This window comes from Pteropus alecto, unplaced genomic scaffold, assembly GCF_000325575.1.
Source record: "Pteropus alecto unplaced genomic scaffold, ASM32557v1 scaffold5, whole genome shotgun sequence".
Taxonomy (NCBI): domain Eukaryota; kingdom Metazoa; phylum Chordata; class Mammalia; order Chiroptera; family Pteropodidae; genus Pteropus; species Pteropus alecto.
In genome coordinates, this window is record NW_006441953.1 from 9334714 (window position 1) to 9360993 (window position 26280).

Below are 26280 nucleotides of genomic sequence, written 5' to 3' on the forward strand. Positions count from 1 at the left end.
CTGATCCTGTGGGAGCAACGCTCAAACAGAGGGAAATGCAGTCCTCCAGGGACCCAGCCTCCTGCCTAGCAACGCCAGTCCCCTGGGACTCTTTCTAAGGGCCTGAGGCTGCTTCACAGCTGAGGCCTGGAATGGAACCTGCCAGAGTGGAATCTCTACCACTGTGATAGCTTCGAGGGACCATACTCCCCTGTAATGGTTTTAGTAATAATAACAAATATATATAACATAAAAAAGCATATAAAAATAAAATGTCATCAACATCGTGTTACATATAAATATATATGTGTAAAATGGCAGCTAACATTTACTGAGTGCTTATTATGTATTAGGTATACTGTGACAAACGTCACATGAATTATCTCATTTAATTATTTTAATTAAGCCTATGAAGTAGGTTTTTAATATTATTCCCATTTCATAGATAAGGAGATTGAAGTAAGACAGGTTCAAATCATACGGTTGTATTTTATCACATAATATCAAAAAAAAAAGGAAACTTTGTGCTTCAGTGGAAAACCACATTTTCTAGACCACACCTTACCAGACTATCTGATTCTGACTCTGTGGGAGTAAATTTATAACTCTATAAAATGTAGATGGCTGATATCAGTGCAAAATAATTCTTGTCCACAGACAGGAATAAATTTTGTCCAGTGCAGAGACAACCTTCCCTCCTGTGGAAAAGCCAGGTTTGTGTTCATCTGCAAATTCATTTCAAAATTCCTGTATGCCATATGAATTCGTGCTTCTTTGGCTTTTCCTGTGAACTGGTTATAACATCTGTCTGGTTCCTTCATTTAATTAATTAGCTAAATAAATTATTTGATTTGTGTTCATTTTACATCAATATGAGTCATGACTTTGCTTTAAAAAAAATTATTCGTTAACAGTTTAACCACAAGACTGTTGCTGATGGTTTGTGGATAACAAAAAAGGAAATAAACACAGATAGTAACATATAACTCGATAATCTAGGGGTGGAAATGGGGTTGTGGGTCTCCATCTTATTTGGTTCTTGGTTACCTGTTACATGGCAGAGATCATCTTCCCCTGACTAGGTGGGCATCAAGACTGTCTCAATTTCCTCAAAGTCCAAACATAAGAGGACAAAGCCTAGAAAGAGTCAAAAATCACTTCTCTAATCTAAGGCTCACTTCCACGTTCAGCGTTCTGTCTGATGACCTGCCTCTCACCAGTGAATGCCACCAGGATGGCCCATAGCCCTTCAGAAAAGGTCCAGAGGGTACTGCCCAATGGCCTCCACTGGAAAAATGCCCAGAGCACAGTCACCCTGACATTCACGCAAAAGAGCCATATGTTAAATGAGTTAATAGTTGCAAAGTGCTTAGAATAGTGGCTACTATAAGTGCTATATAAATGTTTGCTAAACACAAACACATACACCTGCAGATTCTTTAAAAAGGAAATCACCAAACCCTGATAATTTCTGCCACTCATGTTTTATTTCTTGGGTTCACAGTGGGAGAATGTGGATGAATGGGGCTGATGGTAATTTCCCAGGTTTCTGTTAAGAGGCATTCCCAAATAGAACTGAACCACACCCCTGCCAGTGAGATACCTTGCCCTTTGCAACCCAGGCATCCTAACAAGTGGGCGAATAAGTATATTACCCATATAATTAAATATATTAAAACCCTGTGGTCTGGAAGAAACATCAGCTGCTTCCTTTTCATTGGGTAGGAATGAAGACATGGCCTGGTAGGGCGGCTCTGTTCTGGGTAGTATGTCACCAAAGGCACAGGGCCAGGAGACGGCCAAGTATTTGAGCAGTCTTTTGCACCACGAGGTAGGGCTAGTGATGACTCTGATTTGCTGGCTTCTTGCGGGGTAGCAGCGGTAACAGCTTCGCACAGGACAAGAGGAAAGAATACAGAGCACATGGGGGTTGTCAGGCTGTACAGTAGGTGTAACATTAGCACAATAATAATGATGTCCTAAAAATGAGATATTTCAATGGCAGAATTTCTAGTTTCCTGTTTAAGAAAATGCATTAATAAACGTATTATTTCAAGTGACCAGTGTAGACATACCTTGCTTTCGCTTTCATTGGACAGGATTTCTAGGGCCTCCAGGTGTGACAGACCTTGATACTCATCAAACAGCATCCCGTAGTGTGCAGTCCTCTCGGCCGTGAGTTGCTGTGCCAGTCTCTGCTTCTCCTTCTCCTTGGCCTCCCTTAACATCTGCAGAACACAGTGTTTGTATACTCAGTGAATGCTGGAGAGCCCCATTTTCTACAAAAGTTGTAGGGAGAGGTGAGGACTGACTTTGTATTCGTAAAGAATAGGTTTTAGTCACTATAGAGTTTCTTAAAAAAAGAAAGACTTTTGATTTGATTCTACTGATGATTTTTGTGTAATATTCCATTTTGAATTTTACACGTTCATTCTATACATAGCAAAACAAAGGAAAAAATCTATGCGGAGGAAGAAGATTGGAAAGAAGCAGCATAGCAGAAGCTTAACAGCAGTTCCCACTAAAGTGTTTTTCATGTGTGTGATTAACTTTCTTATTCTCTAAAATGTCAAAATTTTCTATAACGAGCAAATTTATGTGCACTAGAAAAGTTGAATCTATTGTGACAGGATTAATTGCAACTTCTGCACCTAGGCAGACTTCAAAGTAGAAATAAGCTGATCTGATTTTTACATTATTTTTAATGTGGTTATTAAACCTATTTGTGTGGTTATTAAACCTCTTTGATGAAAACTTAATAGATATACACTCATAATATATTCCTCATAAGATACTGAATATAAATAAGAAAGTTAGCTCATCAGTTCTTAGGCTGGTCTCGAGAAGTATGATTGTGAACTGATAATTTTTCTCCAGTTGTTGTTGTTGCTGATTAAATAAAAAGACAAGTCTACCAGTCGCTCTCAATTTCCTGCACTTGCTTTTATGTATTTGATTCCTCATTAAGTAAACTAAGGCATTGAGTTTATAGGGTTCTCTAATACCTGTAAAGAGCACCATGAATACACTGGCCACCACGAGGTCATAAAGAGAAGATCGTGGAAAGACAGGTTTTATTTTCATCGTACACCAATAAAACAATCAGCCTCATTCTCCTTTTGGGTTCCAGAAGTGGTTAGCCAAAAACCCACCAGGCTACAGACAGAATTCTACTTCCTGTTTTTAAGACTAAATAAGTACAAGCTTTGAATTTTAAAGTTTTCAAAACAACCCATCAAATCGCTGAACATTTTTTACATAATAAAACCCAGTGAAGAAGGCTGATAAAAAAAAAAAAATTCATTCATTTGAAATATGGTGTTGGAGGAGAGCTCTACAGATACCCTGAACCACCAGAAAGATGAACAAGTGAGTCCCAGAGAAAATTAAACCTGAAACATCACTGGAGCCAAAAATAACAAACCTAAAGCTCTCCTACTCTGGGTACATCTTATTTCCCAGAGTAATGCTGGAGAAAATAGAAGGCAGGAAGAAAAGAGGAAGACCAAATATGAGATGGACTGACTCCATAAAAGAAGCCATAGGCAGGAGTCTCCAGGAGCTGAGGACAGAACATTGTAGACATGACTCATTCATAGGGTCGCCAGGAGTTGGAGCTGACTCAACAGCCAGTAACATACACCCTCCTCCCCACTGACCACACTGGATCCTGCTGAGGACAGAACATTGTAGACATGACACTGAAATGCTTCCGTTCTCTACACCAAATTCCATTTCTGATTTTGTACTGTGGAAGAAGGGAAAAGAGATAAAAAGGAAGGTAAAGGGAAAACGTCACTCTGGAATGATTTGAATTCACTGAAAAAAAAAACAGAGTGAAATTCAAGTTGCCTAAAGAAGAACTGGCTTTACACAGGACATTGGTTCTGTGTTCCCTCTGGAAAAGAAAAGGAGACGGGGTTAAACAGCAGTGGGCGGTTCTGGTGTGCGGGACTTCCCAGCGGAAGGACGACCCTGGAAACTGACCTCAGTGGGATCAGAGAAGTGTCATTTGGACTGTTCTGCATACCACTGGGACAGACTACATGAGAAATTTAGGTCGTTTCTATAGTTCTTTAGTGCACATTAGGGAAAACCTAACAGACTTCCCTCTCGATTGACGGTTGACGGTAGCTTCATCCTTCCAGCTGCTCAAGACAAATGGCTCGGAGCCATCTTTGCTTCCTCCTTTTATCTCACACTCCACATTCAACCCATCAAGAAATCTAGGCTGACCAAACTGCATCCAGAGTTGGCCATTCTTCACTACCTTCATGGATGCACACGGTTCTGAGCCAACATTGCCCCTTGTTTTGATCACCCCCGAAGAGGCCGTGAGAGTGCAGCACAAATGACCAGGAGCCCCAGACGCCGTGCTTTGAAATCCATCCCTCATTGCACTGAGGTCATGCCTCCATGACCCCTTCCTGCAAATCAGATGCAGCAGGGACACTAAGCAGACCTGTTCCTGGGAGATGGAAGTCCTTTGTTAGTGGACTTCGGCTGAAGGACTTCCCTCGTCTTTGCCAAACCTTCCTGAGACGGCACGGCAGCCTAAGATGCTTCTGTCCAACCTGCTCTCCCTCTCTCCTTCACCGGTGTCACACTTGCATCTTGGTCTGACAGCTCTCCCAGGCTTCCTAAGTACCCCATCCCTCTGATTTCCTGTCACACAGGCATTTCCTCTAATAAAATCCTCACACGTTTAAGCCCATTTTGGCATGTGTTTCCAGGAGGACCTATGTTGATATGCAATATAACTGGTCGCTCTGCCCTTGGCTCTCCCCACTACCCAGTCTATTTTTAACACAGTAACTAGAGCAATCCTTTTAAAGTCAGATCTTGTCCCCTTTTCAAAATGCTGCATTGGTTTCTCCATTCTACTAACAGTAAAACCCAAGGTCCTTTCAAATGCCTCCCATTACCACTCTAGCTCATCTTCAACAACCCTCATCCTGGCTTACTCCTCTCCCACCATGTAGCATTCTTGCTGTTCCTCATTCATACCAGACACTTCTGCCTCAGGGCCTTTGCACGAGCTGCCCTTTCTGCCTAGAATGTGCTTCACTCAGATTTCTGCATGGCCAAGGCTTTCATCTCTTTTAAGTATTTGCTCAAATGTCCTCATATCCAAAAAGCTTAATTTAATACTTAAACTGCTCCTCACTCCCACATTCTTGATTGCCTTCTTCCTGCTCTACTTTTCCTTTTTTTCATAGCACTCATCACCTTTTAAAAGACTAGGTAACGTTAACTGTTTGTTTGTCTCTCTTCCCTGGAACGACAGGGATTTTTATCCATTTTGGTTACTAAATGTATCCAAAGTGCTTGAAACAGTGCCTGACACATAGTGGACATTCAAATGCATTCGTGGAATGAATGAATGAATCAGTGAATGAATGAACGAACAAATGAATTAATGGGAAATTACTGTTTGGAAGGAAGTTAAGCTTGGTAGTGCTGTGGTGTTCCAGCCTAAGCAGACTGTGTGAATTATAGGTGCAGCATCAAGTGTGCCCCAGACTCCTGTGTACCACGCTTTCTGCACATGTTTCAAATGTCTAATTAGAGTACTGTAGATGTTTCATGTGGACTCTTGGGTGACACATTTCTATGAGCATTGCTCCTTACTTTCTAGTAGTTGATTGAATGCAGATGTGATCAAAATTGTGAAGGTGACACAGAAACTAGGAAACTGACCAGGTCTATTTCTTCATTTTATAGGTATGTAAACTTCTAGAACTATGAGAAACAAATGTTTGTTGTTTATAAGCCACACGGTCTATGGTCTCCTGTTACAGTAGCCTGAACAGACTAAGACTAGTGGCATAAATGGAATAATCTTCAAGAAATTATTAAGTGAATAAAGCAAAGTACAAAAGAGGGTAGTTAGTATGTTATAACTGGTTGAAAAAGTCTATGCATATATATGTACCTATGTATATATATAGCTACATATCCATGTCAATCTATATGATAATTCCGATAGACTCCATAAAAAGCTATTAACAGTGGTTTTCCCCCATGAGGAACTAAATAGTTGGGGAAAAGGGGTATATTAGAAACTCAGTTTTCATTCAACTATTTTGTGTCATTTGAATTTGGATCATGTGCTTTCGAATAACTATTAAAAAGATAAACAAGAGTGCATTTATTATATTGACTGAAAGAAAAAATTGCAAAAGTATATAATTCCACCTGAGATAAGGAAACGGTTCTCTCCATGAGTGTCTTGGTCCGCTTAAAGCCTGGGTCACTTTCTGCAAGGACAATCATGGTTTTCTTGCCGATGAATTCCAAAGCATCGAGACCACCTGTTAAGACGCTTTTACCCTGCAGATGAGATAATTGCACGAGATTAGATTTTTACATTTCGCTGTTTCACAGCAGTCAGCAACTCCTAGATGGCTCTATCTTCAAATATTAAAATCAATATGAAGTCATAATTTTTTCTCATCTGGAGATTTATCAGATTTATCATCCATTTAATCCTATTTCCTTTACTTGGGAAGGTATACATCATATAAGTTGTAGGGCACATAATATTATTTTTGTTGTTGTTGTTTAGTTTTTTAAAAATTTATTTAAATTAGTGTCAAGTATACAGTACATTGGTTAGACATCTATATAGTTCATAAAACGATCCCCCCAGTTGCTCCCTCCTTCCTGGCCCTCCACCTAGCCATCATATTAATGCTAACTTCATTCCCTCTGCCAGGGCACATAATATTATTTAAAAAGAATGTTTATGAAAAACCAAAGCATAATTGGGATTAATTTCACTAGCTCTGTGTGTTTCAATAGATATGTATCTAATATATAAAATTAATATGTGACCCAACTGCTTTGTTTGAAAAAATTTTAATCTAACTAACAGAATTATTTGGAGCAATCTATTAAAATGTCAAACACTCTAGCCAATTTAGAGAATTCTTTAATCTAGAGCCCTGGTGTGTAAGACTCTCAGGCTGTTCCAGATGCTCTTACACAATTTCAGACACTAGCAATAACTGCCTACAATTAGTATATTCATGAAATAAGACAGGTTGACTTCCATATACTACTGTCTTTAAAAACGATTCTATTATATCTTTATCCTCTTGCAAATCCCTTTGTCAGCTACTGTTTTCCTTAAAAAAGAAAAAAAAGATTAAAAACAATCAAGATTTACTCACATAAACAGAACTTAAATTCTATACAACTGCAATTACAATATGCATATATCTATTTTTCCCACCTTACATGAATTTATATACATTATATATTTTTTATTATATTATTACCTATATGTATTTCCAGTCTTCATAATTATTGCTTCAATGGCAATATTCAATTTCACTGAGTTAATATTTTGTCAGTCATTTAGACTTTGTTTTCAGATTTGGGAGCCAATCAATAGTCACATTATAAAACAGATTTTAAAATACACATACTTTGGGAGGGGTATGGGATATTAGCAATTCACACTTTTGCATAATTTATTTCCTCCTACCATTCGATGAGAATTTCTTTAGTAGAGAATAAAACGGAAGAAGGAAGGACATCAGGACTTTGAGTAAAGGGCAGACCTGGTAGGGAAGACATTAGTCCCCTTTTATTTACAATTTTACTTTCCATGGTTTCAGTTATTTGCAGTCACCTGTAATTCGAAAACATTAAATGGAAGATTCCAGAAATAAACAATTCATAAATTTTAAATTGTGCACCATTCTGAGTAGTGTGATGAAATCTTGTGCCATCCTGCTCCATCCCACCCTGGACTCACCCCTTAGTCACTTAGTAGCCATCTCGGTTATCAGTGTGACTGTCTTGGTCTCACAGTGCTTGTGTTCAAATTAACCCTTATTGTACTTAAAGATGGCCTCAAAGCATAAGAGTAGTGATGCTGGCAATTTGGATATGCCAAAGAGAAGCCATAAAGTGTTTTCTTTATATGTATATGTATATATAAATTTAAAAGAACAGTATATATAGGGTTCAGGCATCCACTGCAACAATATTTTTTTACTGTTTGGGGGAAAAAACAGTATATATAGGGTTCAGTATTATCTGCAGTTTCAGGCATCCACTGCAGGTCCTGGAACGTATCCCCCACAGATAAAGGGGAAACTATTGTACCAGAAAATTGGAAAGAACACGGAAAGGAATATGAGGATGCCAAAGACAAATTCAGAATGCCCTGAACTGTAGTTCAGGGAGACTGTGAATTCATTTCTCATACCAAAGATATTGAAAGAGCTCCTTGCCATCTCCAGCCCTACAAACTCCCCAGGGCATACCGGACTTTTCTTGCTAGTTTACTCCTAAAACATGTTTGCTGCTCCTCCTTCACTCTACTTAGTCTAGAGGTCTTCTAATATCATTGAGAGGAGCAGTTATTTTCTATTTCTACCCAAAGTCCGGGTAAGATACTCTCATATGTGAGTCTATAGCCCCTCTTCCCATATTGCATTGAATTTGCCTGTTGAGGTGTCTCTGTCTTCTGGGATATTATGCCCTCTGGTTTGCCAGGATATACCCAGCATCTAGCATAGCTCCTGGTATATAACGAAGGCTAATCATCGTTTTTAAAAATGAATTAGTGAATAAATTGAACATGAGCCATATTTCTTGAAAAACTAGTTCACTGGTTTTACATAGCAGAAAATAAACCTTTCTCCCTGACCTCATCTCAGTGGGGGTGCTTCCCCCCTTTTTTCATTTTTCATCAATGTTAGTCTATGATAACAAGCTCCTTTAAGACATAGGCAGGGGCCTGGAGGTGGGGGTGGGGATGGGATGTCGGGGAGCAGGCTTTGGGTTAAAGAGAGAGGGGGAGTTGGGAGGTAGAAATGGGGAAAAAATGTTGGTCTTAGTTATCTGCAAATACTAGACACATCTTGAGGGTGTTGTTCCTGACTCCTTACCAGCATTTTTAAAATTTAAATGGCTTTATAATTTTTCAAGTTGAAGGTTAGGAGACGCGACCAGTGAAGAAAAACAACTGTCCCAGCTCTAAGAAAGAGCCCTCTCTGCCCGCCAACCAAAGGCTGTCCTTGCAGCAGCCGGAAAGGACACTGTTACATCAGATTGAAAAATGTTTCTTTTTAAGCAGCTCCTTTCCTTTACACACAAAATGCATTTCATTTTGCCCTTATCATTTTGGTTCCAAGCTATGCCCACTCTGTAGAAGAGAGCATAACAAAACCATAATCCTAAATTATAATGAGCAAGGCCATCTTTTCTCTGATATATCTAGGTCACTGGTAAATAGAGATGTCAAAATAAGGCGCTGAGAGACACCAGGGAAAAACAGAGGAAGCAGCTAATGACTTACTGTGTTTTGAACCACACTGGTGATGGCCGACAGCACGCCCCGAGACCCCGATGAAGGTGAAGTGGGCGGGCTTTCTGCGGGGTTCTGATCTGTGACCGCATCTGCTACTAAAGAGAAAAACATCCTTTCAGAGTTCATTTTGATGATCTAAACTTCAAAATCTTCTATATGTGCACACAGTGTAATACAGCCCAAATCCAAGAAGCCCCCAAATAAATACATCACTCACTTTGAAGGACGTCATTTTCGGTGTCAGGTTGGGCCTCTTCAGAAGAGCTAGAATTTACACTATGAATCCGTAGGGTGGCCCCTGCTTTTTCCTTGACTGCTGTCAATCCATGACCTATCAGAAAATAAAAATATGGCTCATGAATACAATATAAATCCACGGTATGCAAATTCTATAGCTCATCTTCCAGAGCAGTTGTCAAGCCATAGGTGTATATTCTGACTGTAAAAGAGTGTGGTGGTGAATAGCATAGATTCTGCGATCCCTCAGATGTGCTTCCAGTCTGAGCTCAGATTCACCATTGCCTAGTTGATGACCTTGGAGAAGTTACCTAACCTCCCAGTGACTCAGTTTCTTCTTTGGGTTGTTATGAGGAGCAAATAAGAGAAACTTCTGTAAAGTACTCTCAGATGCTTTATTAGCCACTTTTGCTTCTCACACTGTCTAACTAGCAACCTGGGATTCCAATCCTAAGATATTATCTGTGAATAGTGTCCTATTCTTATCTTCTTTACTGTTTTTCAAGCTCCTCAAGACAGGGATGCATCATCCACTTTTTGGTCAGGCCCAGCGCATTGTAGGTGCTCCATTGCTTTTTGGTGAATTGAAATTAGTTGAGCCTCAACATGCTCTTTCAATGTGTTCATCATTCCCTTAGTACAGAGAGAGGGTCTAGAGCCAAAGCATCAGAAACAAAAGGCAAGCTGGTGGGAAAACCAAAAAGGGAACCCGACTGTGTTGAGCAGCTCTGACCATTGTCTTAAGCAGGAACAGTCCAAATACAAGCTATAAAAATAGTCAGCCAGGATGAAGGGCACTGGTTTTACTCCATCTGAGCAGGTACTGAATCTCCGTCCCCCAGACCCAGCACAGATGAGTATTCAGTAAGTATCTGGTAAATACAGAGCTGAACTTCTCATCTCCTGCCTGCCCCAACATGCGCATGTGCGCGCGCACACACACACACACACACACCCCTCCCTGCCCCAACATGCACGTGCGTGCTCGCGCACGCACACACACACATACACACCCCTTGGCTTGATAAATAGTCTTGCCTACATTTTATTCTGGGGCTTTTTTTCATCCTTAGAGGCTCTAATGACGAGCTATCACTTTTCTCAAAGTTCTCAAACTGAATGAAAAAGTTAACAGTCTACTGATTCTCCTAAGTAGCTGTGTGAGCGCTTGAAGGAGAAACAGCATGAGCTGCCACAGCACTCACCGCCCCCTCAGTGCTCTGGGAGAAAATGAAGGATTTCAGTCGAGACCTGGGCAACCTCAAATTGTTAAAACTCAAGGCAGCAGCGATGTTAATACATGGGGAAAAAAAATCTCAAATCATGCAGGATTTGATCGCCAAAGATAACCAACCACCTATTTTGGAAGGTATTGTTAATTGTCTATCTCCCGAATAAGAGAAAGACCTGGATGAATCCTGGGCCCAAATAGTGATATTTAATCAGCTGTAACTTTATCAGAGTGATCTTAACATAATCAGGACACTGATATTCACCACACAGACACAGGACTAATTATGTCCAGTGGGAATCACCAGGCATTATATACAATTTGGAAAACTCTGAAACTTAAAAACATTATTTACAATGTTTGTAATGTTAATTACATATATCTATATTCATATACAGATCTTTAAATACAGTTCAAATTCATTGTGAGTTACTTGTAGGGGGAAAGAGATGCCTTGTAACTGCTAAAACAAAGAATTCATTCTCTCTAGCTTCCAATGAACTCCAAGTATTTCAATGGAAACTTATTGGAGTTTTAGTGACTCCTTTAAGTTATAGGATATAACCACCTAACTTATTTTCGTACTGAGTCTGTATTCCTTGCCATCTTTTAAAAACAATGTATTTTTCAAAGGAAATAATGTATATCCAGATCTGAATCTATGATTCCCATCTAGATTTCTGAGAGCTAAAATCAAGGAATAAAGGTATTTGAGCAGGCTGGGAAGCATCTGCTACAGCTTCTAAGCATAAGCCATGCAAGAAAGATGATTCCACACCCTTCCCTGAGACCGTTCGGGGTTTATTAAACCTGGTTGTCATTATCCCCTCTTTCACCTTCTCCACCCTTTGCAGGTTAGGGCCATGTCTGATTCTCTTCCTAGAGAAGAACAGCTTCTCACCACATTAGAACACAAATGATCACGGATATGTATGCATAAGCTGCCTCTAGAAAAATCAGTTTCTGGAATGAAATATAATTTTTATGTGCATATAAATGTGATGTGTCTGTTTGACATGACAAGGTTACTCCAGCTACACACACACACACACACACACACACAGCTTTATTGAGGTGTAATTGATATCCAAAGAGTTGCACATATTTAAGGTTTTTCCAATTATATATTCTGATAAATAATTCTTCTTTCTAAATTCTTTTGTTAATGAAAGTATATCTTAACTCCATTCTACTAGAAATATAAAGCTATGGTTTTTAGCTAAGGTTTACACTCTACACCACACCCTACTTTGAAGAATAACTTCTAAAACTTTACTTAGTGTGACATCTAGTGCTCAGAACGAGGAAGTAATAATATGGAGTCACTGCTGCCTTTTGACTGGGAGTAATTCATTCTTAGAGATATTGATTGGGTTCTACCAATAACAAAGAAAAACAATAAATATGAATAATACTATATAGTTCATAGATTTTTCTTCAAATGTCATCACAAACCCTAAGTATCCTCAAAGAAATTAAACCTCTCCAAATTCCATGGATCTGAAGATGGAATATTCTCTACCCCTTGACACGCTGCAGTAAAAAAAGAAAAAAAAAAAAAAGTGAGCATTGCAAAGAAGATAAGAATGTTGTATAAATACTATGATACTGTATCATTTAAAAACAAATGTCAAATGATTGTCTGGTGATTAATTTATCGCCTATATTCTAGCGGAAAACACCCTAAACTTAGGAGTCAGGAGTTTTGTGAAGGCATTTTGGTTCTATCATGTATTAGCTGTGTGATCTTGGTGAATTACTTAACCTCTCTGAGTCTCTGCTGCTGTGTCTTCTCTGAAAGGAGGATTATAACATCTATCTCCCAGGGTTTTGAAGGTCACCGAAAAGTAATATATGAAACTTTTGGTATGGCCCATGCTTACTGAGCACTTGCTGTGTCCCAGACACTGACTAAATATTTTTAGTACAGTAAATTATCACATTAAATCTTCTCAACACCCTTATGAGATACAGATATTATTACCCTCGTTTCATAATTGAGAAAACTGAGAACTGATGACATGAAATCACTTGTTCAGTGTCCCCAAGCCAATAAGCAGCAGAGACAGAATTTGAACCTACTCCTTCTGACTCTAGAATTCATATTCTCAATCACTGTTATATTAGGAAAGTTTTATCTGCCATTTATGGTTGATTAAATGTTATTTTACTCCTATTTCTATAACTCCTTGGAAATCAGATCTTTGATTAGGACCTTCCTCATTTTTAAAATATTAGCTTGACTTAACTTACCTTGACCAAACAGCAAGGTAAAGGTCACCTTTACAATGAAACTTTGGAGATCCAACCCTGCCCCTGTCAGCCATGCCTTGGTTGGCATGGCTTACTGTTTTTAAGGTCATCTCCATGCTGTACAGGCATGAATCCCAAGACACTGTATACCTACATGTAAGTGTTCTGGATCTGGCTTTTTCTACTTCACAATACACAGTGGAGGTTCCAGCCCATACACATAGTGGTGGAGGCTGTGTGTGTTGCCTGGGATCATGGTGTTCACTCTCCTCGCTGCTGGGAGTATTATCTGCTGACAGTTCTCACCTGAATATTTCCCTTTGAAATACCCGTGGCCAAAGGAAACTGGTTCCCCCAACTGTGCTACAATGACCAGTCAATGGAGGAGTTGGTGATACAAAACCTTGGTCCTGAGCATGTGGGACATAGGCCGGGGGCTCAGATGTAAATGCATTGCAGTCAACTTCTTGCTCGCCCAGCTCTGCTTCCCAATCCTGCACTCTCTTGTGAGAATTGCTCTTGAGAGCACTGCCCAGTAAAACTCCAGCACACTAATCTTTGCCTCAGTCTCCTGGGCATCCACCCTAGAACACTGATCTACCTCATTCTTTTTAATGGTTGCATAGTATTATTCCACTGAATGGCTATATCACATTTTCACATTCTCTGTGGGTGGGTATTTTGGTTGTTTCAAGTTTTTCATATACGCCTGGTGAACTCTCTCACCTTCTTTATGTCTTTGCTCAAATATCATCTCACTAAGGTCTACCCTTCACCACCCTTTTTAAAACTTTAACCCGTACTCCAAAACCTCTTATCCTTTTCCATTTTATATTTTTTATAGACTTACCACTTTCTAGCACTCTATGTAATTTTTCTATTCAATATGTATATTGTTCATGCTCCCACTAGCATGTAAGCAAGCTCTACTAGGGCAGGGGTCTTTGTCTTATTTGTTCACTGCTTTATCTCAAGTGCCTAAAAAAGTGCCTGGCATGATAAATATTACTGAGTGAATTCTATATTGAACACCTCTGTACACATATATTAATGAATTTGTGCAAAGGCTTAACAGTGAAACTGCTGGGCTAGAAGCTACATGCATTGAAAATATTATAAATAGTGCTAATTGCTCTTCTGAAATTTGAACCAGTTTTCACTCTCCTTTGGTGAATTTTCAAGAAATAAAACAATTTTAAAATATTGATTGCATTTCAGACTCCTCTATCAATAAATTCAAGATATTATAAAAATTTATGAGGAACAGTTTAGAAAAACACACAGATGGCGTTGCTGTGCTCTACTAAAGCAAACCAGTGTGGCAAAAAGAAGAGCCAATCAATGTTACTTTTGGAAAAGTCCTCCCTCTCCATGGCGACAGTTGATGTCCAGTCTGTAATCAGACTTCTTTTTAGGTTCAAATTTGACAAGAAGGGTTTCTGAACTGATAGTGTTTGCCTAGACGTCAAACAAATTCACTAATTCCTGGGCCTTATTCACAGATTATAAAGGATTGTGAACAAACTCTAATCTTTAATCCTATTATCTTTTGTATCATGATTCTTGAGAAGTCTTATATCATCATCAATGTCACATGAATCCATGTGATTTACAGTTAAGAGTTCTCATTTTAGTATCATTTTGACAAGTTTTCTATTCTCTGTAATAAACACTGTCATTATTTCTGACAGTGCTGGTAGAAGGGCTTTATTAAAATGTGCAGAAGTCAAAAAACGTGTAACTTGAGAGAGGATGGGGAAGGTGATGATGTTAATTTTGAAAAGGTGAAAATACAGAGTAGATGCACTTCCCCCTCTTCATGTTCTCTTGCAGAAGGTGTTTAGACTCATAAAACTGTCAACACTAGACGTTTAAGTAATCATTTAGGCCTTCTGTAGTATCTAGGAATACACTGCTCTGTTCTACCATGGAGCTTTTACTTTGGTACACATACCCGTATATGTTTCAGCAGTGTTGACTTTCATTCTGATTATTGATGGTCTACCACTCTTAGTAGTATATTCTAGGAACAAGTCAGGTCTCTAAGATGTTTGCGGGCGATCACATCTGTTCTCATAACATCACTTTGAAATGATCATCAAGAAGATCTTTTTTCTTTCACATTTTTCCTTTCCCACTCTGGTTTCTGCCTGGATCTTAAATAATAATCATTTTTATTGCATTTTATGAACTTGTCCAAATGCTTGGGTGACAGGTGATCAAGTCTCCTTGGAATGTGATGATAACACAGCTGTGGGTGAAACTAATTTCAGCCTCTCCAAAAATGATTGTTGGCTGAGAAATGTTTGATTTATATACACATTGGGAAGATTGCTTTTTCTCATTTCCCCTTAACATTGAGGTCAAAGTAGTGAGACAAAAGACAAAATATAAAAATACAAGGTAGCAAAAAGTCAAATTTCTGTATTTTTCCACTTAGTACAGTGCTTACAAATCTTTCTCTTTCTATATATAGCCACAGCCTATGGAACCATCATATTCCAGAAGTTGGAAAGAACCTTAGAATATTTCAAATTCCCCCACCCACACTTTTCCCAATAAAGAAGCTGACTCTTGGAGAGGTGACATGCATGGTGTAGCTAACTAGCTAGTGACAGTTCTTTGTGATTACAAGTTAGTAGCAGTCAAGACCAGGTCTCAGTCCTTATGATTCCTGATACAGTGCTCTGTCCAAGAGAGAACCATCTTTTAAATGTCCCCATTCTCCCATTATTCTCCTACCAACTCTAAATAGTTCTAACTATTGTGATGGCAGTTTTTCAACAACTGTAAAGAAGTATTGGTTTCTCTTTCTAGTGCTCAGTTGACAGCTCTGTGTTTTATTACTGACTATGTGTTTTGCACTCCTATTGGCAATTGGAATTACCCTGGGGGTGACATGAGGTTTCTGAGCAGAAATCAATTATAATGGAATACATGATTTTTTTCTTTTCTTTTTTCTTTTTTTACTTTCTACAAGCAATTTATAAACCTTCAAGAATATGTCTATTGCTCTGAGTGCTCTGTTTTCCAATAAGTTGATTTGCCTTATGATAATAAGCTATCAATACTGCAAAGCCCTGGGTGGATATCATGCCTCTACATGATGGGAGGCGTGCCTAGCTTGAATCCCTCAATCTCAAGGTAGCAGCTCAATATAGACCGCTTCAAGAATGTTACCCATAACTTTTTAAAGCCTCTGTTCACAGATGGCTGAACCCTATTCCAACCCTGTTTCAGGCTGCGAGCCTGGCTTTGGCAGCTCTCCATTTGTGGGCGCTTGTGATTCCCATTATCTTTTGGGAGTCAAACTCCCAACCACCACCACTTCCTGTTCCCATCTTTGGAACTCATGACTTCAGCCTGTCATTATGCTACATGTTTTAGTTTTCTGTCAGGTCCACAAAGATACTTATCCTGTTTTAAAGTATATATTGCAATATATATATAAATATATATTACATATATTTATATATATTTTATAGTTTTGTTTTTATTTTAGCTCCTATTATTATGTAAAGTCATAGCACATCTTGACCTGAAATCTCCAAACTAGGTCTTAGGAGCAACTTAGGTGTGGTATTCAGTTATACTGCTGTTGTATTCCTTGGGGTTGTGATGATTAGTGATGAGGAACAAATTTAGTCTCTACTTTCTAAAGATTGCTCCAATTTGTCTAAAGGAATTCTTAGGATGAACATCAACATTTTGAAATTTCTTTATCTCCCTTGTGTGCCCTTTGACCATTGTTAGTGTAGACAAGAGAAAAATGCCAAGATTCAAACGCTTTTCAAAATTTCAGCATGTACCCAGAGCCGTGTAAACTTAGTAAGTTTCTGGGATTAGTGGTATAACTAACGAGGATTTCAAACAGAAAAGGGAAGTATGGTAGGCAGTATTGAGAAATGGCCCCTAAGATTCTCACCTCCTGGTATACACACACTGTATAAGCGCTCACCCCTCAGAGTGTGAGTAAGATTGTGAATTTGTTCGGGTTTCCCTCCCATGATTAGGTTATGTTATATGGCAAGGTTGAAGAAAATTTTCAGATGTAATTAAGGTCTTTAATCAGTTGGATTTTAGTTAATCAAAAGAGAGATCAGTCAGGCAGAGAAAGACAAATACCATGTGACCTCACTTACATGTGGACTCTAAGAACAAAATAAATGAACAAACAAAATGGGAGCAGACTCATAGATACAGAGAACGAACTGATGATTGCCAGATGGGAGGAGGGTTAGGGGGCTGAGTGGAAAAGGCGAAGAAATTAAGAGGTACAAATTAGTAGTTACAAAATGGTCACAGGGATGTAAAGTATAGCATAAGGAATATAGTCAATAATATTGTAATAACTATGTATAATGCCAGCTGAGTACTAGACTACTTGGGGGAATCACTTTGTAAATTGTATAAATGTCTAACCACTATGCTGTGTACCTGAAACTAATATAAAATAATATTGAATGTCCACTCTAATTGAAAAATAAAAATAAAAAGACTTTTACATGAGGAAAGAGAGAGAGATCATCCTCAATGGGCCTGAACTAATCAGGTGAGCCTTTAAAAGGGACTGGGCCCTTCTTAAAGGGAGACATTTGAAGCAAAGGGGAGATTATCCTGCTGGCTTTGAAGAAGAACTGAGAGCAACCTCAAGTTTCTGAGAGTGACCCCTGGTCATTAACCAGCAAGAAAATGGGGATATCAGCCCTGCAATTGCAAGGAACTAAATTCTACTAACACTTTGAATAACCCTGAAAGATGACCCTGTACATCAGCTGAGAATGCAGCTGGCTGACATCTTAATTTCAGCCTGACAAAATATATGTTGTTTTAAGCCTCTAACTTTGTGGTAATTTGTTACACTGCAATAGAGGTGAATACGAGAAAGCATGCTGGCCATTACTCTGATATTTTATAGACCAATGTGTGAATGTCACACAATCTCAGAAAAACCGTATAGCCAGCAACCATACGAGGGCAAGTGGCAGTAGTGACCGACATTAATGATCATGCTGGTCCACAGGCTGTTACCTCTCTAGGTCTTTGGGATCAATTGCCGCACAGAGTCAGTTGAGAAGCACCAGAATGTTTAAGTGTTTGCAACATTAACAAGATACAATATTTATCATCTTCACAGTACCTCAGACATGGGGAAACTTCAACTTCAAGAGTAACACCAAACACAAGCACAGGCTATAGATTAAGACATTGATTTCCGATTAAGTTAAAAGATGTCTACCAGTATGAGGTAAGACCTGCCACAGAAATGACATGCTGCTTTTTAAGCAGTAAAACCAGCATCATCTACTGGTTATACTTGAACTTGGTAACAGAACCCAGAGACCTTGCAGCACAGAAAGGTCAAAGGTTGCACTAGGCTGTACACGTGCAAAGGTCAGATTACAACAGAACACCTGAGATGCTAGATAGTAAATTCAATGGGCAAGCTGTCAGATGGTGGATGGAAAACCTTGTAAAGATCCAGCAAAGCTCAAAGTCAAATGATGAGGTGTAGCCACTGACCAATGAGAAACAATAGCAAATAGACAAACCAGGGGCAGAGCAGTTATAGGCAGGTGCACCTGTAAGTGTGCACGAAAAACACCTGAAACTGCTACCCAACAGGGCAGTTGATTTCTGTATTTACTGTGGAAGAAACTTATATTTAAACTTTTAACATGAAAATACATCCTTTATAATAGAATCTTCTGAAGCACTAAATTCATTATAAACCAGGGGTGTCTGGACACCATTATAACTGGAAGCACTCAGAACATCTTACTGTTTTATGACATAAACCATGAGGATAGTCGTATAATTCGGTGACCATATTATTTACTTTTCCACGACTTACTTCAATTTCAAAAACTCTTAGACTCCACACGTCTAGTTTTTGGTCCAGAAAGCCTGTCATTCCTAAGTGCTACCAGTGGCAAGATCCATTTGATAGCCAATAAAAGCTCAAAAAAGCAGGCCGCCTGCAGGTGCTTGTTCCCACTTCATAAAGAGATTATGTTCAGAGAACAACACAGGCTCCTCCGCTTTGATGTGGCTAATTTTGCCATCTCCATATGCAATCTCCATATCGTACCTGGCCCCTTCAATTAGCAATAGAGAAAATTTGCTCTCCAGGCCCTCACCTCATAGAGGTCAGCATTCATTTGATCACTATCTACTTCCTGCCAGAGCTCTTGTGATATTTGACAGACATAGATTAGGGGAATGTAATCTATCCATTCTTCCAGGGAGTCTAAATTTTATCAAATTAGATAACCGGTCCTTAAAGTGCTTGTGCCCATGATCCATCGGAATAGAGAGAAAGACCTTCAAGCCTTCCTATCTCTCCTAGCTTAAGAAGTAACAATAGATTGGACTAATCATGGCCCATCACAAGATGCTCATGGCCATGAACTATACCTTGAGAACTCCTGAGTTAGATGATGTGAAAGCTATGTTACTTGTGGCTTCTCCTGCCTGGCTCTTTACGTTCTACCTTCAAGATGAAATGCCTTTGCTAAATAATCTTAGGCATGTTGATGTTATACCATGAACATAAGAAATGATCACATCAACAATATTTTGACAAACCTGCACTGATGAAGACATTATTCATTACATTTTCTTTTTGTATAAGAGCCAATAGAATAAATTGCTTCAAAATTTAATACAAGAAAATAATAAATTTATCTAGGTGAACTAAGTTTTATTTTATCATTCAGTGAGAAATACTGGCAACCAAGAAGCTCAGAGTAAAGGTCAATGCTCAATTATAGTAACTCTATTAGCCTTGGGATACACACACACACACACACACACACACACACACACACATATATGTGTATATATATGTATACACACACACATACATATATCTCTTTCCTAACTGTATATATTTTTTCTATTTGTATTTCAATGCCCTGCTGATAAAGTGTTTTTTATAGATACCTCAAATCATTTTAGGGAGTAGGTGAGTTGTACATTTTAAAACATTCAAGTGAAATAATAAGCACAAAGCTTTAAGAACATATTTTAAAAGCCCAAATCTTATATTTTAAGAGGTACTATAATATAGTGGCTTTTTAGGTAAAAAGCCATACTACTTGGTTCAAACGTCAACTCAGCCATTCCTGACTCTAAGCAAGGTGTTAGGCTCTCTGTGATTCAGCTTCTTTATTTCTAAAATGGAGAAAATAAGGGTATCTCCTTATACCTTAGCACATGGTATGATCAAACTATCATATCCTATTAGGCTTCTGGACTTATCCATTCAAATGCAAGATGTAATGCTTACCTACTGTGGCAGATGCTGATGAGAACAGAGATTTGCCCCAGGAGCCCCAGCCTGCCCATCCCCCTCCATGTGGAGGGGAATCCACTACCTGTAGAAAAACAGATGGTCCACAATGTCAGCAATTCAGTTTATCTCTGAATGGAAAAACATGCATTGGTTTGAAACAAAGGGAAGGGTTTTTTTCTTTGTTTGTTTTTTGTTTGTTTGTTTTTTTTAAACACCAACAACCATTTCTCACTGGCTTATACTGTATAAGGGCCATAAAAGAATACACCAACCCACACTGCAATATGTACTTTGGAGCCAAATTGATTAGTAGTGGTGTTGGCTACTGAGGGCTTGGTTTGAATAAGAAGGGAGTTTGATGTTAACAAAGACCCAAATATTCTACCATCTGGAAGACAGGGACAGGACTATGGGAGGAAATATTGAATATATTAGGGCATGAGAGTGATTTGAAAAGTTTAAAACAACTTTGACTCATGCAATTTTTACAGAACTAAACAACTGTGCTCTTCAAGGCAGAGTTAACTTCCAAATCTCTAGGGTGGTGCCATGAGTAATGGGCAAGGTGTCTAGAAAAGCATCAATGAGCCTGGAGATGGGTAGTAATAACAGGTGGGCTTTTGAGGCACACATCTTTTAAGGTGTTCACTCCACCCACAATGATCCCTGTAACCATATCTCTACCTGTCCATGGGTGTAGTGGATTTGAATTCTTTTGCCCAGGTATTTGTAATGGGACTGAGAGACTCTGGTTCAGCTTGAGCTGGCTGCTTGAATAGAAGATGAAAACTCAGAAAATGTAGGGTAAACATATTCTATCCACCATGCAGACTAAGAATTAAGAGAAAGCAGAGTGAGCAGACGGAAGGAGATATATTCAGAGAAGCTGTCTGAATTCCTGAAACTTTCTCAGTCCCTGGTTGCTGCTCCTCTTCAAGGCTCTGCTGTATTCTTATCTTTGGGTTCTACAAGATTCCTGCATAATGTATGTCTGTCTCTCTGTGTGTCTGTCTGTCTCTCTCCCTCTCCACTGGTGTATTCCCAGAGTCTAGAAGAGTGCATGGAACATAATGAGTTTTTAATAAACTTATTTGTTGAAATAACTGAAATTCATCTATTTCCTTAAGTGCACAACAGTTTCTGTTACTTGCAACCAATGCATCCTGATTCGATGAGTGGAACCACATCTTTCTCTTACTATCTAGGAATATATTCTAGAAAGCAATGGAATAATACATTAGGAGTTGGAGAATCACAATGTTTTCACTCAAAAAAGAAAAGAGAAAAAAAAGAAGTTAAAGAGGAAGTAAAAAATTCCTACAAAGTTTGTAGATTCTCTAATTTGTGACCCAAAGCTGGTCCATCGGTTGTCCCCAACTCCCTTTTCCCTGCTGTTTGCCACTCCTGCAGATAAGAGTGGACATATGAAACAGTTTTGAACTAATAAGATATAATTTGAAAAGTTTTGCCAATAAATTATACAGTTACAGCTGGTGCTAGCTCTTTCCCCTTTCTTTGTTCTTACTCTGAATGTGAACATAATACTTGAAACTGAAGCAGCCATTTTTGCTGCCATGAGAGAAAGGCTAGGGAATTTCAGAGTCACTGGTCCTGGCACTGCTGAGCTACTAAACCAATGTGAGTAACTGCCTATCTCTTTCTTTTTTGTTAAGTGAGAAAAACGTAAATTGCTATTTTGTAAGCCACTGCGTGTTGGATTTTAGTTACTCGCACCCAAATGCATTCCTCGCTGATTTGCCCAGTAAATATCAGACATCATCTGTCATTATAGACTACTGGTCAAGAGAAAAGGTTATGGAATTAAACTGATTGGGCAGCAACAAGTTACTCAAGTCTTTTAAGCTATCATTTACTCTTTGTGGTAGTATAAGAACCAATAGCCTCAGAGGGTTATTGTGAAGATTAAAAGAAATAATTTACATAATGCTGTGACTGGACGTGGTTCCATAGTGTAATGGTTAGCAGGTCTGCTTTACACATAGAAGGTCCGGGTTCACACCCCAGTGGAGCCATAGTCCATGGTCTACGACCATGCCACCCTGAACAAGCCCAATATCTGATCTCGGAAGCTAAGCAGGGTCCCGCCTGGTTAGTACTTGGATGGGAGACCACCTATAAAGACCAGGTACTGCAGGCATAAATTAAAAAAAAAAAAAAAGGCTGTGAGTATAGTGCCTGACACTTTAAATAAATACTTCGTAAATGTTAACTAGAAATAATAATAATAAGAAACTACATTTTTAACATTGAGAAGAAAAAAGCTTTGAAAGTTGGCTGGCATTTTTTTTTTTTTTTTTGGAAACAATGAGAAGACTAGTAACAAGAATGAAAATACTCATGAGTCATGACTGTAAGCTTTCATTTTTGGTGTCTACATTGATTTGCTTCACTTTGGCAACTGAAGCCAATGGCAATTTTATACCATCATGAAGACAGTTGTAAGCTAGTGATTAATATTCTTTAATGGGACAAATCACTACCTATGTGATTAGGGAGAGTTAAAACACTTAAGGGTGACAGCTTCTGACTCAAATTTATAATGCTTAATATGCTCTGACAGTTTGTAATTGACTAGCAAATGGAAATAAGTGTGAAATGAGTCTAGAACTTTTTGCAGTATACTAAGTGACAACTTCAATTGCTTTTTAAATAAAGCTCCCTTGACATTGAGCTGTGACCTCCTGATCAGCTACAAAGAATATTTATCAGTGGCAAATACTCAAATGACTAAATGTGCACATTTAATATAAAAACAATATAAACTAAATGTTCAACATGAATTATAAATATATCTCATCATGAGTACTGTCTTCACTTTAAATAACTTTCATGTCACATACTTATGAGACTATCAAGTAGGCAGAATGGACCTACTCAGATCTCCCATAATCAAATATGATTATTTTAAAGGTTTTCCTCACTTTCGTGCCATGTGACTCCCACCTCCTTTACAAGACAGCTTCTCATCCTATTTCATGGAGAAAACAGAAGTCATCAGAAAAGAACTCTCTCAACTTCCTGCCATCCCCCCATAAACTCTCAGAAGAATGATCTCATCTTGTAACTGCAAATCAGACCTGCCTTGATCAAGAGGGATATCTGAAACTCAACTGGAGATCATATAAACATCTATAACCATTATATGGTCCAAAGAATATGAAAGAATGCAAGATTCCACCAATTTCAAAGTTCTTTTAAATAGAAATGACATTTACATATCTGATTTCTCGTTTAAAGGTCTTTAAAGAGAAAATACATTTATTTATTTTAGGCTATCAAGTTCAAAGCTATCATTAGATAGAAAAAGATATACAAATTTTAGAATTTCACAAATTTCAAGGGTCTTTGACAATTAGACAGAAAACATATGTACCTGTCTTAAAGATCAAAGATCAACCTAATTGTCCTATTTTCTTGAGTAGATCAAGAATCACGTACTGTGTATAACTTGAGTCTAAGGATGTGAGTGATGAGAGTTATGAGACCTAACCCTTTTTAAGTTTTGTAACTCATGACATAGCTACTCTAAATGGGGGCTCAGAGTGACATTTGGGAGGATGTGAATTGCTCTGGATGCCTACAGCTCTGTCAGAATAATTGCTTGAAAATGGCCTCAGTTATTCCCAGATAATTTTCTTCCTGGAGTATGGAGCATTCAACTCTAGAAAGACTTAAACATAAATATAGAAAGGTTTAAGGCACCAAAGTCATGCTCTTAATATTTGTGTGCATATCTGGTCTTTTCTGTACTACTAAGGTTTAAGGAATTTGACCAATTAAAACGTCATTTTTTGAAAACCAGTTTTAAATGAATAATTGAATTATCAGACTTCTGATTTTTGAAATCTTCCTAAGATTATGCATAGTATTATAACATATAAGAGGTCTTTATGTCCACTCAATGAATTTAATTTAATAGATTTATAACAGTTCTTGAGTACTCAGCAAGGTTTGTTTAAGTAGATAAATGAGGTACTTAAAAAGGAAATAGAATATATGAAATTTATAAATGCAGTTTAAAAATATTTGAACGTGTTTAAGTTGAGAAAAAGGACCAAGCATTAATCAAAAGCTCCTCGAAAGTGACTGTTCAATTTTGCTAGACTTATAAATAAAGATTTGCGAGATGAATGCAAAGCCTAGGAGAAATTGAAAATTTTAATTTGTAACTTTAATACATTGAATACTAATTGTTTAACCCAAATTAAAAGTCTAAGTAGTCCTTTCTATGCAGAAACCACACAGGCCTATACCAAAAACCCATCTAAAGGCAAACTCTACTGCACCCCTACTCACAAGTCTTTCCTTCCTTTTTATCATTATGGAAGTGATGTCTTCCTCTTCATTACAGTAATCACCTCCACCTGAACTCCTCCGGGCATAGGTAGGTTGGTTTCCCCCTCCTGACTTTTCAGTCTTCTCTACTGGCTACTTCCCACATTTAATCATGAACACGATTCCTCCACCTTAAAACCTACAAATGAAAATCATGATGGCAAAATGTTTCTTCCAAACCTGGCCTGTTTTCTGCTCCATATCTTTCTTTTTCACCTCTTAGAAAAGGCGCCTACCTTCTGCACCCACCCTGCTTCACCCTTCCACCCACCATAGTAACTCTCCCATGGCCACTGCTTCATGAAACCATTCTCATCAAGGTCATGACCCCCTTACTGTCAAAACCACAGACTCGTTTTATTTCTTGACCTTTCAGCAGCATCTGAAGTTTAACCATTGTTTTCATTTTTAAAATATTCTGTTCTCACGGCTTCCATGCCCTGTCTTCTGACTCTTATGTTTATTGCCCATCCTTTAGTATTATAATTTCAGTTCATTTTAGAAAACTTCTACATCATATTGTGTGTGACACTATGGAGGCTCCTTAGATTAAGTTACAATACTAGTGCTGCCAGCATTCCAGTAATATACGCACAGTTCGAGGTGGCCAGCTGGCATCCTAATCAGGGAAGCCATACTCCAGAGGCAGCTATAATAAGCTCTTCTATTCTCTAAATTTCTATTAACACCTGATGCTTTAGTAATTAGCATACTGAATTACAGAAATGTGTTTTAACTGGTAAATATGGTGGACTGTTAACTAGCATTCTAATATCTGAAAGGAGTTCAGCTGGTGAAATTAAAGATATTTGAAATTTGTAGGTGGTTAAATATATTTTAAAGCTTCTCCCCATCTTTACATGAACAGGGTATAAAAAAGGATGTTGCTCTATGCTAAACGGTCTTCTATCCGGCTCTGAACTTTGGAGAATTCTGGTCTCTTGATGCCAGATAAGAGAATAAAACTCTGCCTCTACAATTTTAGGCATTTGCCTTAAGTGAACCATTCACTCACGCTGGTGGTCAAAGCATCTAAAAGGACAGAATAATGGGACATTCTCAAGCCAAACTGAGAAACAGTTCTCATGAACTGTTTTTAACTTTCTTGTTAATTAATGTTTAATTTAAAAATGTCAGTGTGGTACAATGAGATGTGAGATTTGATTTAATTTATAGGATGTAGTATGAGACTGTGGAGAGAAGAGGTAATTCTCACTATCTTAACTTCTTTGTTGGCTACCACAACTTATCAGAAAGGACCTATGAGCTATGTATGACCAAACTGGCTTAGAGACAGGAGCTTCCAGGGCCAAGTCCTTGGCTTCTGTTTATTTTTATATAATGCCTGAGCAATCTCGCTCGCTCCCATTACTTAAATAATATCCAAGTATTGATGGTCTCCAAATCTCTCTCTCTCTCTCTCTCTCTCTCTCTCTCTCTCTCTCTCTCCTGGACTCCAAACCATTATAACCAACTGCCCACAAAATATCTTCAGTTAGATGTCCCATAGGCATGGCCAGTACTGAACTCACCATCTCCTCATCTCATCTGATACCCCAACTAGCTCTTTCTGTGTCCTAGTATTAGTGGTTCCCAAAC

General features: G+C 38.4%; 1 protein-coding gene across 4 annotated transcripts in view; it reads right to left on the minus strand.

The window, feature by feature from the left end:
• FAM114A1 (family with sequence similarity 114 member A1) overlaps positions 1 to 26280 on the minus strand; it is a 62142-nt gene that overhangs the window by 23386 nt on the left and 12476 nt on the right. For 2 of the 4 annotated variants that reach the window (XM_006918930.3, XM_015595021.2), the window contains exons 3-7: positions 20320 to 20407; positions 9525 to 9638; positions 9296 to 9402; positions 6178 to 6312; positions 2055 to 2207 (exon numbers count right to left, since the gene is read on the minus strand). In XM_006918930.3, the coding sequence (XP_006918992.1) occupies positions 2055 to 2207; positions 6178 to 6312; positions 9296 to 9402; positions 9525 to 9638; positions 20320 to 20407 (597 nt within the window). Of the gene's footprint in view, positions 1 to 2054; positions 2208 to 6177; positions 6313 to 9295; positions 9403 to 9524; positions 9639 to 20319; positions 20408 to 26280 lie in introns of those variants that run through there. The other 2 variants (XM_015595022.2, XM_025051755.1) reach the window with 2 other exon arrangements.